This window comes from Vitis riparia, chromosome 18 (assembly GCF_004353265.1).
Source record: "Vitis riparia cultivar Riparia Gloire de Montpellier isolate 1030 chromosome 18, EGFV_Vit.rip_1.0, whole genome shotgun sequence".
Taxonomy (NCBI): Eukaryota; Viridiplantae; Streptophyta; class Magnoliopsida; order Vitales; family Vitaceae; genus Vitis; species Vitis riparia.
The window spans coordinates 24,738,745-24,755,412 of NC_048448.1; the positions used below are offsets into that span (position 1 = coordinate 24,738,745).

General features: G+C 34.5%; 1 protein-coding gene and 1 pseudogene across 3 annotated transcripts; one reads left to right on the forward strand and one right to left on the reverse strand.

Moving 5' to 3' along the window:
- The first annotated feature begins 1,997 nt into the window (after window positions 1-1,997).
- LOC117906241 (cytochrome b-c1 complex subunit 6-like) lies at window positions 1,998-10,139 on the forward strand. 3 transcript variants are annotated; one of them, XM_034819217.1, is made up of 5 exons: window positions 1,998-2,086; window positions 2,718-2,775; window positions 6,317-6,401; window positions 9,503-9,592; window positions 9,725-10,139. In XM_034819217.1, coding segments are annotated over exons 2-5 (210 nt in total). In that variant the 5' UTR covers window positions 1,998-2,086; window positions 2,718-2,773; the 3' UTR covers window positions 9,758-10,139. The 3 variants fall into 3 exon arrangements, with proteins under 3 accessions (XP_034675108.1, XP_034675110.1, XP_034675111.1); XM_034819219.1 differs by lacking the exon at window positions 1,998-2,086 and adding an exon at window positions 2,127-2,315; XM_034819220.1 differs by lacking the exon at window positions 1,998-2,086 and adding an exon at window positions 2,127-2,310.
- A 4,329-nt stretch (window positions 10,140-14,468) lies between these two features.
- Window positions 14,469-16,353, reverse strand: LOC117907202 (annotated as a pseudogene).
- Window positions 16,354-16,668: the final 315 nt, after the last annotated feature.

Genomic DNA, 16,668 nt, shown 5'->3' on the forward strand with positions numbered 1-16,668 from the left:
ATTAGAGTGTGTCTTGGAACCTTAACCTTATAAAAGAGATCTATAACTCTTAGTCTTCTTATCAAAGACTATATGAAAGTTACATTTTTTATTTACCAACATTATGAACAAATTAATGGATAATGGTGACTTACTATCTTGAATACATTCATGTAATTGCATTGATTATACTTTTCCATTTGCCTTCATTACTCATAACTTTATGTACAAAATAAATTTCATAATAATGAAGTTATAGAAGTTGTGACACCACATTCTCATAAATGAAAAATTCTTATCTCCTCGTTTATAATTTTAGTATTCCAAATACAAGACTCTGAGTGCTCTGTCAATTGGTTCACCCATCTTTCAATTGATATTATCTTAAATAAAATATATATAAATCTATATTCATTACACAAATATGATAACAAATTACTACATGTTATAGGATAAAAAAAATGCTAACACCTATTGCTTTTTCATCAACTTCCATTTCTTATACACCATTATTCATCATCATTTCTCATTCCTTCATATTCCCTATTTCACATTCTTGCTCTTCAATTTGTATTCCTTACAATATTTTTATTCTTATTTCATATTCTTACTTTGTTTGTTTGTTTTTAGTTTTTTTTTTTATTCCTTGCATTCTTGTTTCTTTGCTTCATACTAATAATTTTGCAAGCTAGCTATCTCAAGTAAAAAATAATAATTATAATAATCAAAAGCACATTAAAAGTCTATTTGGTGATAATTTTAGAAAGCACTTATAATCTTTTTAACATTTAGAGTGCGTTTGGTAATAATTTTAGGAAGCATTTCTAATCTTTGTAATACTTGAAAATTTTCATTCTTCAAATATTAAAAATGCCAGAAACACTTCCTATAATTATTACCAAATGCACTTTTAAATTTAACAAATATTAGAACAATAATAAAAAATTAATTTTTTATGCCCAGTAGACATAACCCTATAGACCTTGTAAGGGTGAGCTAACCTAAATAACAATAATTACATAAACTCACCATTTTAGTTGATGATATCATATACTTTATAAGTCATGCTCTTGGTGAACTACTTTAGTAAATTACTCGCATTATGATTTAGTTGAGTCAAGGATATATTGACAATTGAAGTCATAGTAGTCATATTTTGATTCAAGTATTTATGATTTTTATTTCATTTTCTATCTACCCTCATTCCGTTTCTAGTAGGTTAAATTTGCTCTAAGTGCAAATGCATGCAATCTTCATTTTTCAATATTGGATCAAGCAAAAATCAAATTTAGAATTATATTAGTTGGATTAAAGATTCGGCTAGATTTGACTTGAAGTGCAAATTTGAACTTCTATCATTGCATATTAATCTAGATTAACTAGATAAAAGGAAGGTTTTTTGGAACAACAGATTGTTTAGCTAAGAAAATATTTGTAATATAGAGTCAATCATTTTGTGGTCAAATTTTCATAAAATGTTACAAAGTTTGGATTCAAATATTATTGTGGCTCATTTTTTCAATCAAATTTGTAGGTATTCTACTTCATAATTTCTTTTCATAAAAAAAAAAAAAAGTTTTTTGTAAGAACCCTTTATCTTCTATTGTAACAAGATTGTGTCATCCATTTTCCTTCAGAAATTATTTGGAATTCCTAAATTCCTTCTAAAGTGATTTTTTTTTTTTCCTCACTTGGGAGGCTTTTGTCCAAGGAAAGTGTGGATTTAGATTAGTTTTACAGAAGAGGTTGATTGTTAATTGATAAAGATGCTTCATAGAGGAAGCCAAATTTATTGATCACATTTTTGGCAATCTCTTGGATTATTTTTGCCACACTTAAGATGACATGGTTCCTTTGTGGGAAGATGTTGTTTTTCCTCATAAAAATAAAAATAAAAATACAAGGCATAAGGAGAACCCAATGGGCCTCGAGGTCGTCCCAAGGCCCAAACAGCCCATCAATCCAAACCACGTGGCCCATTCTAGAAACCACAAATTACCAAAAAAGAAAAAAGGGGAAAAAGTCTTCGAGTGCAAGGGCTTCAATTGCCAGGCGAAACGAAACCCACAACTGAAGCCGCCGAGTCCTCTCTCTTTTCCAAGAAGAGGTAGGATCACCCTCTTCACACAAGTTTCATTCTAGCTAGGGGAGAAATATCGTCAGATCTCAGTTTTTACAAGCCAAATTTCCATCTATTTCCAATTTCTTGCATTTCCATCTGAAAATTAGGGTTCCCACTTCCCTAACTTTCATTTTCTTCGCTTCTATTTTTGTCCTTGGATTTAGTTTGTATACATTTTTCTTCCACTAGATCGATCCGAAGATCCGGATGTACGGTAATAAATTATAGGGTTTCAATTTGTATATTATCGATTTTTTTTTTTTTTTTGGTTATTTTTTCAATGCTAGTACGTCCGCTTTGTATAAAATTTGATTCTGGGATTTTTTTTTGTTTTTTGATGGGAAAGTTGAGATATTGAATTACAGCATCAAGTCTCTTCCAGAGAGTCTGGGGGTTAGTGGTTTATTATAGGCTGTTTTTTGAAATCTGAGATTGTACTGCGGTATTTTTATGTTATAAAAAGTGATAAACTGTTTTCAGTCATTGCTGAGCTGAGTCTGGGAATGTTTCTTTATGCCAAGATGGAGTTAATTTATTTACATTTTTGTTTGCAGTTTTGATTTTTGAGTTGATGCTTGTTGATTGGTTGCATTATAAAATTGTTTCTTGGATGCAGAAAAAGTTGGAAGCCTTCTGCAGTGACTGAGCGTTTATTATTTCATCTAAATATCTATGTGAGTATTGCGTCTTTTTGTGTCTTACCGTCCTTTTTTTTTTACTATTACTAATTGTTGAGCATATCTAATTCTATCATATGTATAGTTACCGGTATAAAGTATTTGGATTTGGAGCTTAAAGACTTTTCTTTTAAAATCTCTATTTGCTTGGTACCTGATTTTTTGGGGAATGCATGTTTTGTAGATTTAATTGATATTTTAGGCATGGGTTAGGCTTTTGCTGAACCCTTCTTGTTGACTTTTTTCTGTTTTATTTCTTTCCATTTCTTTGTGCTCTTTGTATACTTCCTAAATTCCGGGTTAATAGGTTCTTAATAGTATGATTTGCCCATAATAGAAGGTATGCATATTTACCATTATGTAATTTAGCTTATCAATTTTATTAAGCAAATGTGGTTTACTCAACTGCATTTCTTACTAAATAAGTTTGCAACTGTGAAGTCATTTCTGAATTCTGATAACAGCAGTAAAAATTTGAACAGTGTTGGCCCCATGTTTGTTGCTAAAAGCCACAGTTACTGTATGATGATATGTAGATTCATTTTTCCTATGGAACCACAATGATGTCCAAGTCCTGCCAGGCTGTTTTGTATGGATAAAAGTCTATACTAAGAAGCCTTTTGTGTATGTGTGTGTGTGTGCGCACACGTGTGCGCTTTTTTGTTTATTTTCCCTGTGAGGGGAGACGGGGTTTAGTTAGTGGTTTGAGAGTGCAGAATCAGCAACAAACCTGGTGTGTGGTGTTGACAGTAATGGTTGGATGGTAATGCACCATACTTATGTTACATTGCATTTCAGTTTTCACATGAGGGTATTTCTACTTACCAAATTCTAAAGCTGTGTTGTGGATCCTACTGCTCATTATTAAAGCGGATGGCTTAAGTTGAGATGTTTGTGGGTTTGTATAATACCAACCATTGATTCAAATGGAATGTAAGCTCAGTTTAGTTTATTTGTGGTACAGCATGTTGAACATCTAACAGACTCTATTTGCACGAAATAATTCTAATGGAGACAAGAACATTGATACGAATAGGTGGTCATATCCCTGATAGTGCTGGATTCACCCAATATGTTAGTAAGGGAAGCTCAATGTGCTATAACCTAGTGTTTACATGTTCCTATGAGCATAGTTTTAAAAAGCTCAAGGTGCACCAAGGCACAAAGTCCTCCCGGAGCCTAAGGCGCAAGGCGTAGACTTTAGTGAAGTGAGGCACACCTTAATTTACATATATAATTTTATATAGTAGTACGCTTGGAAAGGTACACTGCTGCTTCTTTTTCTTCTTCTCTTCTTCCTCTACTCAGTGGCTTCTTCTTCTTCTTCTTGCATGAGACAGGGAGCCCTAATCTGGGCTGAGGTTTTTATTTTTTTTTTAAATTTGTTGGGTCAAAACCGGTTGGGCTCTTTTTTTTTTTTTTTTTTAAGCCCTAATCTGGGCTGGACCTTTTCTTTTAAAAATTTTTTGTTGGGTCAAAAGCCCAATCTGGGCTGCCACCCCCCCCTTTTTTTTTTTAGAATTTTGTTGGGTCAAAACACATTAAAAAAAAAAAAAAAAAAGGCCCAGATTGGGGCTCTCTACTCTTGTTCATAGTTTGTGGAGGAAGAAGAAGAAGAAGAACAGGAGGAGGAGGAGGGAGAAGAAAAAGCGTACCTTTTTAGGGCTTTGCACTTGGCCAAAGGCGAGCACCTAAGCCGTGCCTCCTTCAACAGGCGTTGCCTGGAGTAAGGTGAGGCGCCAATGGTTTGTGTTGTGCTGCCTTGCGCCTAGGCATGCCTGAAACGCGCTTTTCACAACTATGCCTATGAGTGAAAATGACTGATGACATTGGTAGTGATTATGAGTTAGTGCTTATTAAAGGAGCTAAGTGCAGAGGGGATGGCTGAAATTCACACCACTGTCACTAGAGTCAATTAAGATTTCATGTTGCAAGTGAAACCCTGTTTGTGAATCCAAGGGTGGGTGGAACAGGCTTGTTTTTTCTAGTCCTACATTGTAGGGATGAATGGTGAGGATAAATGCATTTGAGAGCAACTGGTTAGTCAAGATATTGATATCTCAGATTAGATCATCATTGTGCACTTTATTTTCCCTAGCTAGTAAGTGCAGATGGTTGATGAAATGTTAAAAAGGCAAATCATAGTGCTGTGTTTGTGAATAATGGAAGAAAAAGTGTCTTCTTTTGAAGTTAAAAAGAGCTTTCTATGAGAAAATAAAGAAAATATATATATAACTAAATAAGTAAATAGAGACTTTTTGCAAATTCAGCTGATTGTTTTTTATGCTTTTATTACAAAATCCAGCTGATGCTTCAGTGGATATGAATATGAGTACCAGAGATTAGTCATGAGCCATTATTCTTCTCATGGACTAGATGATTCAGCATATTTAGATTTCAAGCACTGTTTAAGTTATATCTTTGTTGTATGATGATATGAAAGACCAGAAAAGAAGAAAGAAAGGAAAAGAAAAGAAAAAATAATTCTTGGCAATCATACAAAGTTTCCTACACAATCACACATGGAGGTTTCTTGGCAATCACCAATTGGAAGGAGGCAATAACACCCTCAAAGGAGGCATAATAGATGCTGGAAATTATTATTATAATTTTTGTTTCTTACTTTGAGAGACTATAAAAGTATATGTAGATTCCTATGACTCTTTCCTAATAGGGAAACTTCCATTACCCATTTCTTTATTGCAAGAATAGGAAAAGATATAGGAAAGGAATATTATTTAGAAGCTAAAGAAAAGGAATTTCCTAACATTATAAGAAAAAAAATATAAACTTGAAAAAAATAAACCACAACTAAAATATAAGCTCAACAAGCTAAAATGCAAACTTAATAAAAGACTACTAAAATTTAATCCTACCAGATATTGGAACCAAACTAAACTTTTCAATTTTTCTTTCTTTTCTTTTGGGGTAAATATCCTCATCATTCTCTCCAACTTGAAAGAAACTTGACTTTGAGGTCATAGACTTTCCTCGATCTGTTGAATTCCAAAGTAAGCTCTTCCAATCTTTCTTCATGTTCATGCTGTGCGAATGAATTAATTGTGGACAAAAAGTGATTTTGTGGAGATAAATCTTGCTTGTGAAACATCAAATTGTGAATTTTCACTCATCTGACTTGATTCAAACCTGTCCACTATTGCAGAGTGTGTATAACGCACAATTTGTATTTGAAGGCCATGAAAACATGTTGGATCTTTTTATATTGGTGCAACTCTGAGATTCACTTGATGTTAACATATAGTAATTTTCTTAAGGGAGAAACCTTTTTAGTTATTCTCTAATTTAGTTTATAGTGTTTGATTGTGTTGCCAAACCACTGATTCCAGGAGTTATGTCTACTTGATCATCATCATTTGATTCTTTGCTAGACTAATAGCTAAATATCAATACTTCATTGTAGTCAATAATCTTATTTGTCTATTTGTGTAAACCTGTACATCTTTCTTTGGAGTTTAGATTAATAGACTTAGTTTATGTATAAATATATAACTGTGTATCTTGCCTTTTATCAATTTAGGGCGGACGAAGAGCCTGTTGATCCAAAGAAGTATCTTGAAGAATCTTGCAAGCCTAAGTGCGTGAGATATTTGCGTGCATATGAGGCATGTGAGTCATATTGAGCATCGGACTTGCAACTAGAATAATCTAATAACCAAAGCAAGTCCTTACTTCAATAGTGATGAATTTGTTTACTGAATATTGCAGATAATTGGTTTGAATTCTTAATCAGTATGTCAAGTGTTCTTAAAATGGAGCCCTGTATACTTCCACATCACTTACATAGTTAGCTTATGGATATTTCAGCTATCAATGGAATATGACCAAGTTTTTTTGTTTTTTATTTTTCATGTGTTTCTACACCCATTTCTTTGCATGATAGTACTGATAATAATGAATAGCCTTTTGCTTGTATTCTTGAATTTCATTAGCTTGGGCATTAGAAAGAGATGTCCTGGTTGATTTGTAACATTGAAACCAAATGCGCCTACAAGTGAGAGCTAATAATAATTTTTTTTTCATAGGCAAAGATAGAATATATTAAAAGTGTCTACAGAAGGGCACATAATGAGAGCTAATAATAATGAGGAAAGGGAAGGACTTATCCCATCTTAGAGGCCTGGTGCTTTGCTACGTGATAGGCTAATTGGTTATCAGAACAAGGAATCCTAGTGTAGGAGCACCAATGAGCAACATTGATGATTTGACGCAACCACATATCATGCTTCGATGAACCTGACTTTTCCTTAGACACCCAAGATATGACTGCAGCTGACTCTTCCTCCACTAGGAGATAGGACAGCTAAAAAATGTAGCCAAATGTAATCCTTTTGAGAAGGCCTGGATTCTGCCTCTGTAAGTGATCTTGGTCCAGAAGGTTTGGTCTAAGCTCTGAGCACTCTACCATCACGATCCCAACATCACACCCCCAATTTCATCTTTCTCGTCAAAATTTGATTCTTTCTCATGACTCCATCAAATGATCTTCAACATCACCATCATATCACTAGTAAGATCCTCCAAGAAATCATTATCATATATAATTGTTCTAACATCCTTGCAGTTAGTGTTGATTTCCACTTATCCACAAATTATAATGATCTCTTTCCTTCATTTATTAATGGTAAGAACAAGCCAACCTACTCATAGAACAGGGAATCTAAGAACAACACCATGGAGAAGCTCTTCATTTGCAATGAAGCTTTGGACCACTCCAAAAAGGATTTAATGAAGACCTCCTTCAACCTTTGCTTTGAGAGCTCTTCTTCATTGAAAATTCTTGGGTTATGCTCTGACCATATACACCAAAACAAACATAGAAGGGCCAAATGCCAAACAGTTCTTCTCTTCTTGTCCAATCCATTAAATTTCCTCTCAAAAAGGATATTTCTCATTGAAGTTGGAAACAGCAATTCAGGCCGAAGGCTGCTAAGAGACACCCAAAGCACTCGTCTTCTCACTGTGAATCAAAATATGATAAATCAATTAAGCCCTTATTTCTAAAAGTTTAACCCAATTCTTGTACCCAAGATTTACAAAATATATATCAAAAGCCCATAAAAACCCAAAACCTGTTAAAACCCATTGAAGATTAAGGCTTAAATCTTTTATATAATGCATATCAAAAGCACACAGAAACATAAAACCTATAAATACTTGTTGAATATTTGAGGTTTGAATCTCAACAGCCTGTTAAGCTGAGGCTTTAAGCCTCAATTAGATGTACTAAAGGTTATAGTATCGAGGCTAATTCACATCACCTCATCTTGAGTTAAGCTTCAGGCAAACCTTTTACTGTTGTAATGCACTACAGTAGTACTAGGCTTGGGGAGGCTATCTGTTGATATTTCTTTGGTCACATTCCTTGGGAATGTATGTCATACACCTAGTTGATGCTCTGCATTAATATACCTGTAGCATTAACCCGATAGCCTTGGTTGCCTCCCATGTTCTTTAACAAGCGGGCATTTGTTAAAAGAAGTATGATATGTACTTGAATAAACCTGCCCACTTTTAGGTGTGTCAGATGTGACTTGTAGGGTTAAAAATTTAACCTTATCAATGTAAAATATTTCACTCTATATTGATAAAGTTAAGGGAAAGTGATGTGTATGTGTGGTTACATGGATAGGGTTGTTAAATGCTGTCAAGGAAATATCAAATATTTATTTTCAGAAATTAGACCACATATCAGTCTTATGCATAGGAAAATTTGTAGTTTCTTGTCCCAGTGACAATGGAGATGAGTACTGAGTAATTAGGGTTCAATGTTGTTTAATATAGCCATTCTCAATGTCACTTGAGTGGGTGATTGTAAGGGGTTGGGGGATGGGCCTAGAGGGGAAGTGAATGCCTGGTTTTGGGAGAGGTCTCTTTGATTGGGAGTTACTGTGGGTGGAGTCATTGGAGTTATCACATTGAAGAGTACATTAGAAATGTGGAGACAAGTTATTATGGAAGGCTTTCAAATAGGGGTTTTTATATAAAATCCTATTATGAGGCTCTGATTGCTGAGGATATGGGTTCCTGGCCAATAGATTTGGACTGTCAAAGTTCCTTCCAAACCTATGATCCTTTATTTTTTAGGTGATGTGGCGGAAATTTCTAACAATGGATCAACTGATGTAGCATGGTTGGGTGGTTGTTAGCAGATGTTGTATATGTAGGGAAAATCTCCAATCATATTCTAATTCATTATGGAGTCTAATCTCTCTCTATTTGGAGGATCTTGGGTTCGTCTCCATGCTATCAAAAGACTTCATGTTGGGACATGGTGAACAAGAGATGGAAGTCAGCCTGGAAAGTGGGTCTTCTTTGTTTCTGTTGGGTGCTTTGTTGATAAATTTTCTTTTTGCCTATCAAAAAATAAATGAATAAATAAAAGGGAAGAATGGATTGGTAAAAGGAAATCGCTATCTGGGACTATGTCACCAAAGATTCAACTGTCCTGGGAGTCTCTATCAGTGGTGAAATGTGATAAAATGAAGAAAGGGTGCCTGCTTACATCACTTAATAACAAGCAGGCATCAACAATAATATTTGGCTCTTTATGGCATGTAATTCCATACCATGTTTGGTGTTTTTGAACTTTATATAGTAGTTCTGTTAATACTCTCAGCATTTAGCTTGAATTTTGTAATTTTCTCCCTTTTAGGCAGCCCAAGATCATTTATCATTTTTTTTTATGCCGTTTCACCTATTGCAGGCATGTGAGAATAGGGTCAAAGAAGATGAAACCGGACATAAACACTGTACGGGGCAGTATTTTGACTACTGGTCTTGTGTTGATAAATGTGTAAGTTCTCTTCACAAGAAATATGAAAAATAGGAATACCTAGGTAGTATATTCTATATAGTTAAAGAACTTGTATTGTTAATTTACATTATTGCCTTACTCATCTGCTGAAATTGGTATTTGGAAATGCAGGTTGCCCCAAGGCTTTTTACTAAACTGAAGTGATCTGGAGGTAGCTTAAAGTGTTTTACCTCGTTGTCATCTTATTTTCTTTCTCTCTGCAACACCATTTAAACTTCTACCAAATGTTTGGTTGGCTCATTTTTCACCTGAGACTGTATGTTGCTGTTTGGCTCTATCCCCAGGCAACTATCTTTTTTTGAACACTTGAGATTTCTCCCTTAGAATAAAGGATGGTTTTGTGGGCTGTTTGCTTTGTTTACTTGTTGTAGTTCTAGCCTTCTAGGTTGTGTAGTCATGATCCACGATTGATGATGGGCAATAGAGCAGCCCAAAATGGCTTAGACTATCTCCACTGTATCCATAGCTTGTTAAACCAAAGATAGGAGCAAAAATTGTAGCATCATAAATCGAGGTTTAAATACAATAATTTGGCCTACTACTATAAAGATGGTTGGTGATACCCAAATTATATGTTAAAGACATTTCGGGTTTTCAAGTAGACTTTTATTTTATAGAACATTGAAGAATAACTTTGAAATGTAGTTTTCGTAGAAACGTTTCAAACAGGGCCTTAACAATCCGACTCCTCTCAAAGTAAGTTATTGTAGGGTTAGATTACTTGTTTATTTGAATTAATGTGGTCATGGTTCTCCTCATGACATGCTAATTGACCTATTCTGATTCACCAGGCTTTGAATAGATGAACAATTTCAGACTCTTTTGTGTTCTTTGTTGTGGTAAATAACTCTCGAAGGCTTGAAGCTGTGTTTGTGAACAAGTTTTGCTCTTTGTTTATACTTATTTTGTGATTAGTGGTTTTTGTTTTTTAGTGCTTCAAAACAATAAAATTGTAAGTTTGACATTAGCTGTGATTAGCATAGGTATAACGACGTAACAACAGCTCTTGGTGATGATATGATGTGATGATCCCCTTTCCTCCCATGAATGAACTTGGTTTACGTCTATTTCATTTCACCTCAACCACTCTCCAAATTCTGTCCTATTCAAACCAATCCTAAAGTGGACGGTAGTGCGAGTATGACCTTTTTCACCAACAATTTGTCCACTTTTTTTCACCCACATATTTTCATAGGTTTTGGTTAAATACACCTAGTACTATTATTCGAAATTTCATCAAATATCTTCTTTACTTATTTATTATTTTTATTCATCAAAGAATTTTCAAAGTGGGGACTAGTTATATTTAGGTATAAACTCAAGGGAAGAGAGTGAAATTAACCCTTGGTATTATGAAAAAGTTAATTTATATTGTTAACTCATGTAATATTAGTAAGTAAATCTTATGTGATATTAGTAAATATGGTAAAAGATTAAACTTGTTGAACTGGACTTATGGTTAAATGAAAATGATAAACAACCAAAATATTTAATTTTTTTTCTTAAAATAAAATTGTTAATATTATATGGAAAACATTTTTTTTTATAAGAAAACTAATTTGATAAAACGACGTGTAAATATAACTATTAATATCTTAATAATTGAGGGGTGAACACTAGGTGAACATTAGGAATTGTGGTCCCATTAAGTAATGCATGGTCCTGAGTTTGAATCTTATACGATCGTGGAAAAACTCTGAAACAATTTTTTCAACGAAACTTTTAAATTACTCATTCAGTGAGAAAATTTCAAATTTATTTATTTTTAATAAATGGATATAAGTAAATTAAAAGGAGTTAATTATAATTTTAATCAAAGGTTATCTAAGTACCAACTAAGAAAGAGCTTACTTGATTTTAGTTTAAAGTTTTTAATTCCTAGGATATAATAACTAAAAATCAATTATAGAAGTATATTAGCTATTAAATATTGATAAGCAATAACAAATGTTACACAAATATAATTTTATTTATGTTTTTAAATCTATATTTTGAAAATCATTATTGTTTTAAGTCTTAAGAGTTATTGCACAAGTTATTATCATTTTTTTTTGTTTTTGTTTAAAATTGTATAGTACTTATTTTTGTTTTCAATTTAAAATTTTTGAAAATTTTTTATCCTATACAATTAAAATTATTTTTAAAAAATCTTTCAAAGTATAGAAAATAAAGTTAGAGAACATTTCAAGTTACAAAATAATTTTCTTTTTCCCTAGAAAACATAATGGTCTATTTAAGAATTGTTTTCAAAAAATGTTATAAAAAACGGTTTTTGAGAATAGTTTTAAAAAAATTCTTCAATGTTTTTCTTTATTTGAGAACTTGGAATATTTTCGACTTGTTTTTATATATATTTTTTAAAAGTAAATTTTATATTTAGGATTTTATTTGCAATTATTCTTCATATTTATTTTGTTATTTTTCAAAATAGAAAACAAGTGAAGAAGCACCCTAATTTTGTTTCAAAACATTTTCCAAAACTATTATGATATTTGATAGAGCAAAATTTTGTCAACTTGTTTTTTTATATTTTCAAATATTTTTTTAAAAAATAAAATTTAAATATAATGATTTATTTTCAATTATTCTTAGCATTTATCCAATTATTTTTAAACAATAATTAAAAATAAGTATATTTAAAAAAAACATCTTATTTTTTATTTTTCGATTGCATTTTTTCAAAAAGAAAGTAGAAAATTATTTTCCTTTTTTAAGAACAAAATTTATTCATGTTATATTTTTTTAACCAATTAACAAATTTCAGAAATATTTTGGAAAACTATTTTTTTTTAAAAATTATTATTAAAAACGTTCCTACACAAATCTTAACATTTTCTAGGAAAACAGCAATAAGAATATTCTCTTTTGGATGTGGATGGCATGCGCCGTCGGACCCAGCGCTGCGAGTAGTCACTAGGGAGGATGAGAGAGGAAGGAGGTGGTGAGCCGTGAGGGTGATATTATCATATTACCGTTGAAGTGTCTCCATCCGCGTGTTGTTAAATATAAGAAATGTAGCGCTCCAAGATGGACTACACGTACTGACTTATACTTTTCTTCATTGGAAACCCGGCGCCACATCATTTTTCTCAAATAAATAATAAATGTTTTACCACGTTTTTAATGTTTTTAAATATGTTTTAAAAATAACTTTTATATATAATAATTTATCTTTAATAAATTTTTATAAATACATAATTATTTTTAAAATAATTATTTGAAAACAAATAAAAATACTTTAAAATAATTTAAAAATATTCTCCAAATTTTATTATTATTATTTTTTAATTTTAGAGAATAACAAACTCATTTTTTTTAAAAACAATTATTAACCAGGTCTAATTTTTATTTAATTGTAAATTAAAATAAGAAAATTAATGGGTATTTGGTAAATAAGTATAGACTTGAAAGATAAAAAAATTTTCAAGTATTAGAAATGTTAAAAATGCTTCTTAAAATTACTACCACACATATACTTAATAACTTAAAACAATTTAATAATTTAATTTAAATCATTAAATAAATTAATAGTATGTTTTGTAAAATAATTTAATAATATGATTTAAAGTAAAAAATAACTTTAAATAATAAGTAAAAATAATTAACTTAAGTTCATATCTTTATTTTATATTTTTTCTTCATTTATTTTAAGTATCCTCACATCTCCTTTACTATTTCACTGTTGCTCAATATTTTTGCTCAATATTTTTTTACCTTAATTAAAATTTACGAGAATAAATATATTAATTTAATTATTTAAAATATATTTAAAATTAATTTTATTAAACAAGAATTAAGAAATTAATATTTAAAATAAGAATTAAGAGTTAAGCATAATAACTTAAAAGTTGACATAATTGGGTTTGGGCAGCAGTAGCGACGTGCTATCTGCCAATTTTGTCGCCTACCCATGCGTCTTTGCTAATAATTCATTGTGCTCTCACGCAGCTGTCAGATGCTTAGATTTGGGATTTGAAAAAATAAATTTTTACCGCCTTTTTGAAAATATATTTATAAAAAATTGGTAGTTATAAAAGTAATTAAAAAATATTTTTTAAATTATTATAATTTATGAAATATTAATTGGAATTTGGAAGTGGTATAATTATTAATTAGATCGAAAAATAATTTCAAAATTCACTACTAAAAGGAAAATTATCACTTCAAAATAAAAAATTTTATTTGATTGCTTACAAATTATCTTCTTTAAAGATAATTTTTTTTTTCTATATGGTGGATTTGAAAGCAATTTTCTCCCTTTGGCCTTGTTAGGAACATGAGAATGAGAATGACAATTTATAATTGAATGGAGGCAAGCACTTTGAATACTGTTTGAATTTTGTCTATTCCAAAGCAAAAATAGATACTTGTATTGGTATGGTTTGTCCTTATGTTCAGTTACAACCAGACAAAACTCACTACCAAGGAGCTCGGCACCACAACCATCATTTCAGAAACTTGTATTGCCTCCATGATTTATGATTTCAAAACTTTGAAATGTAAGATGTCATTGTCGGTTTTGCTCAAACCCAGAGAGTTTCCCAAATTCTTAATTAGCAAATGAATTAATAAATATTTTAGGTTACGAGGGGGAAAAGTCACGACGGGATATGAGATGAATAGAGATGTGAGAAAAAATAGGAGATATTGGTATAGGGTCTCGTGATTTCAGGTGTGGATACAAATAATAAGGAAATATGAGATGTTTCAGGAATCCAATAGTTGCATTTGGTTTTATCCTTTATAATATTCTTTATGGTATAATGAAAAGATTCGACATTGTTGACTGAATTATGTGTTAATTGTTTTATCTTCGTGTTCGTGGTCTTTAACATTGTTTGTATTAAAACTTGTGTGAGCATAAGAATAACAAATTCAATAAGCAGAAGGGTTGAGAAGATTTTGATGGGAACAAGTTCAATCTATACCACTTCTCAAAGCTGAACACTTGGCGTAGAAAGGCGTAGAAACCATGGAAAATGAGGGGAAATTTAAAGTGTAACAAAGCACTCCAATGGAAGTTGAATAACGAAACCAACAGAAATAGAAAGAAAAAGGAAATTGATTTGAAGACATGAATCCATCATCTGGGAGCATGAATCGAAGAGGAACTCCTCCTACTGAGCTGCAGAGCATTCTCAAATTTAGACCTGAGTAAGAGTGCCCCTCTGCTGCTGCATACCACATTTGTGCTTGTGCTTGTGCTTGTACTCCTCCTCCTGCTGATTCGTCCCCCACGAGTTCTCTCCCCTCCACCCCCTTCTACTCCACCACCACCTCCTCCTCCTCCTCCTCCGGCTGGCCCTGTTTCTTCCTCTGCCATCGCCATCCCTTCCTCAAATATCATTGATCCTGCATCACTGAAACCACCACCGAACCCCTCTGCAGTCTCAATTGGGATACGCTTACCTGTGTCACCCCCCTGCACCTCTTCACCTTCAACTTCACCAGGCTGGGGCATCCTTCACCGACGGCTTTAACTCCCGTGTCGGAGATGGGGCAGTTCTTGATGCAGAGCTTCTCAAGGCTGTGAATTTGGAAGCGATGACTGCCAGCTCTGAGTCCCCCACTGTGTCGGTATTGCAGATTGGCCATCCGCTCTAGACTGGGCAGTTGGAAGCAAACATATTGAAGAGCCAACGGTCACCGGGATCCCCATTAGAACCACCTCTTGAGGTTTGAGCATCTTGTTGCAATGGACAACACTCCATCGTCCCCGATCGTCCTGCTTCCGAACCTGCTCCACGCGTCGATATGCAGCTTTCTGAGCTTCCTGCAGGAGTTGGCAAATGGCGGACACACCATCGTCCGTACAGTCGAAGCCCTGCTCAGGTATAGAACTTCGAGGTCGGGGCAGGAGGCGGAGATGGCGACGAGGCCTGGGTCCCCCATTTGCACATTCTCCATCTGAATCTCGGAGACACTAGTGGCTCCTCCTTGTTGGAGGCTCTCAAGAAGCGGGTCCCAGTTGCCGGAGCTCCGGCAGACCACCAGGGCTTTGAGAGTCTTGGAGGCGGCGAGGAGAGGGATGAAGAGGCGAGCATTGTGAAGATCCTTGATGCAAAGGCGCTCCAGGCGGTGGGTGGTCGAAGGACAAGGGCACATTCTGGGCGTCCAGCTTGCGGAGGCGCTTGAGGGTGAGATCTTGAAGAGAAGGGCAGTTGGAGATGAGAGAAATGAGACCACCGGCGCCGAATCCGCAGGAAGGCGAACGAGAGCTTCGTGAGGAGAAGAGGCCGGTGAAGGGAGAAGGCGTGGAGGCCTTCGTCGGTGACGTCGATGCAGCCCTTGAGTTTCAGCTTCTTGAGCGAAGCCAAGAGCGTCGGAATTCGAGATAGCGCCAGGTCGTCGATGCTCACAAACTTCCGAGAACATTTCAAAGACAGACCGAAACGGAAACTGAACCGACAAGCAGCGCCGGGAGGAACGGCGACACGTCGGAGCGAGCAAGCAGAACCAGCCGCTGCCTCGATTTGAATCCACCGCTCTCCACCTCCTGCACACCAGCGAGCACGAGTTCCGGTCATGGAAGCCCAGCTTTCCCAAACACCCCCGCCAGGCACTCGTCCGGCAACCCCAATGTGAGGTCAGCATCACCACCACCAACACCACGCCACCTGCTGCTGCCGCTGCCCACCTCCACCTTCACCGAAATTTCAGCAGAAGCAAGAGCCGTGCAAGAAGAAGAGACTTGCCCCATCTCCAGCGCGGCACCAGTCGTCCCTTGTGAAAAAGTAAAAACAAGTAGAACAAATAGCCCAAAGCCTAATCGTCAGAGGTCAAGGCAGCATTGCTTTCATCGATGGAAACCCCATGATAAGCATGGACCCTTCTCCCCATTTGGCATTGTCCCTCGCCCGATCCATTACCCGGGTAGGATGGGAACACTCGTGCCTTGGGAACCCCCTTTTGCGCTCATAGCCTAGGGTCCACCGTCCACCCCCCTCTCATGGTTGTCGCCTACTGTACTCCCTGTGAGCCTCATGTCTCTTTTGCTTTTTTTTTTCCTTTCTCTTTCTGCAGGACCAATCGGCCAATGTGGTTGGGGAGAGTGA

Coding starts and splice junctions, on each gene's coding strand:
- LOC117906241 (XM_034819217.1), top strand. Junction 6,402..9,502: donor GATATTTGCGTGCATATGAG/GCATGTGAGTCA, acceptor CACCTATTGCAG/GCATGTGAGAATAGGGTCAA. Junction 9,593..9,724: donor GGTCTTGTGTTGATAAATGT/GTAAGTTCTCTT, acceptor TTGGAAATGCAG/GTTGCCCCAAGGCTTTTTAC.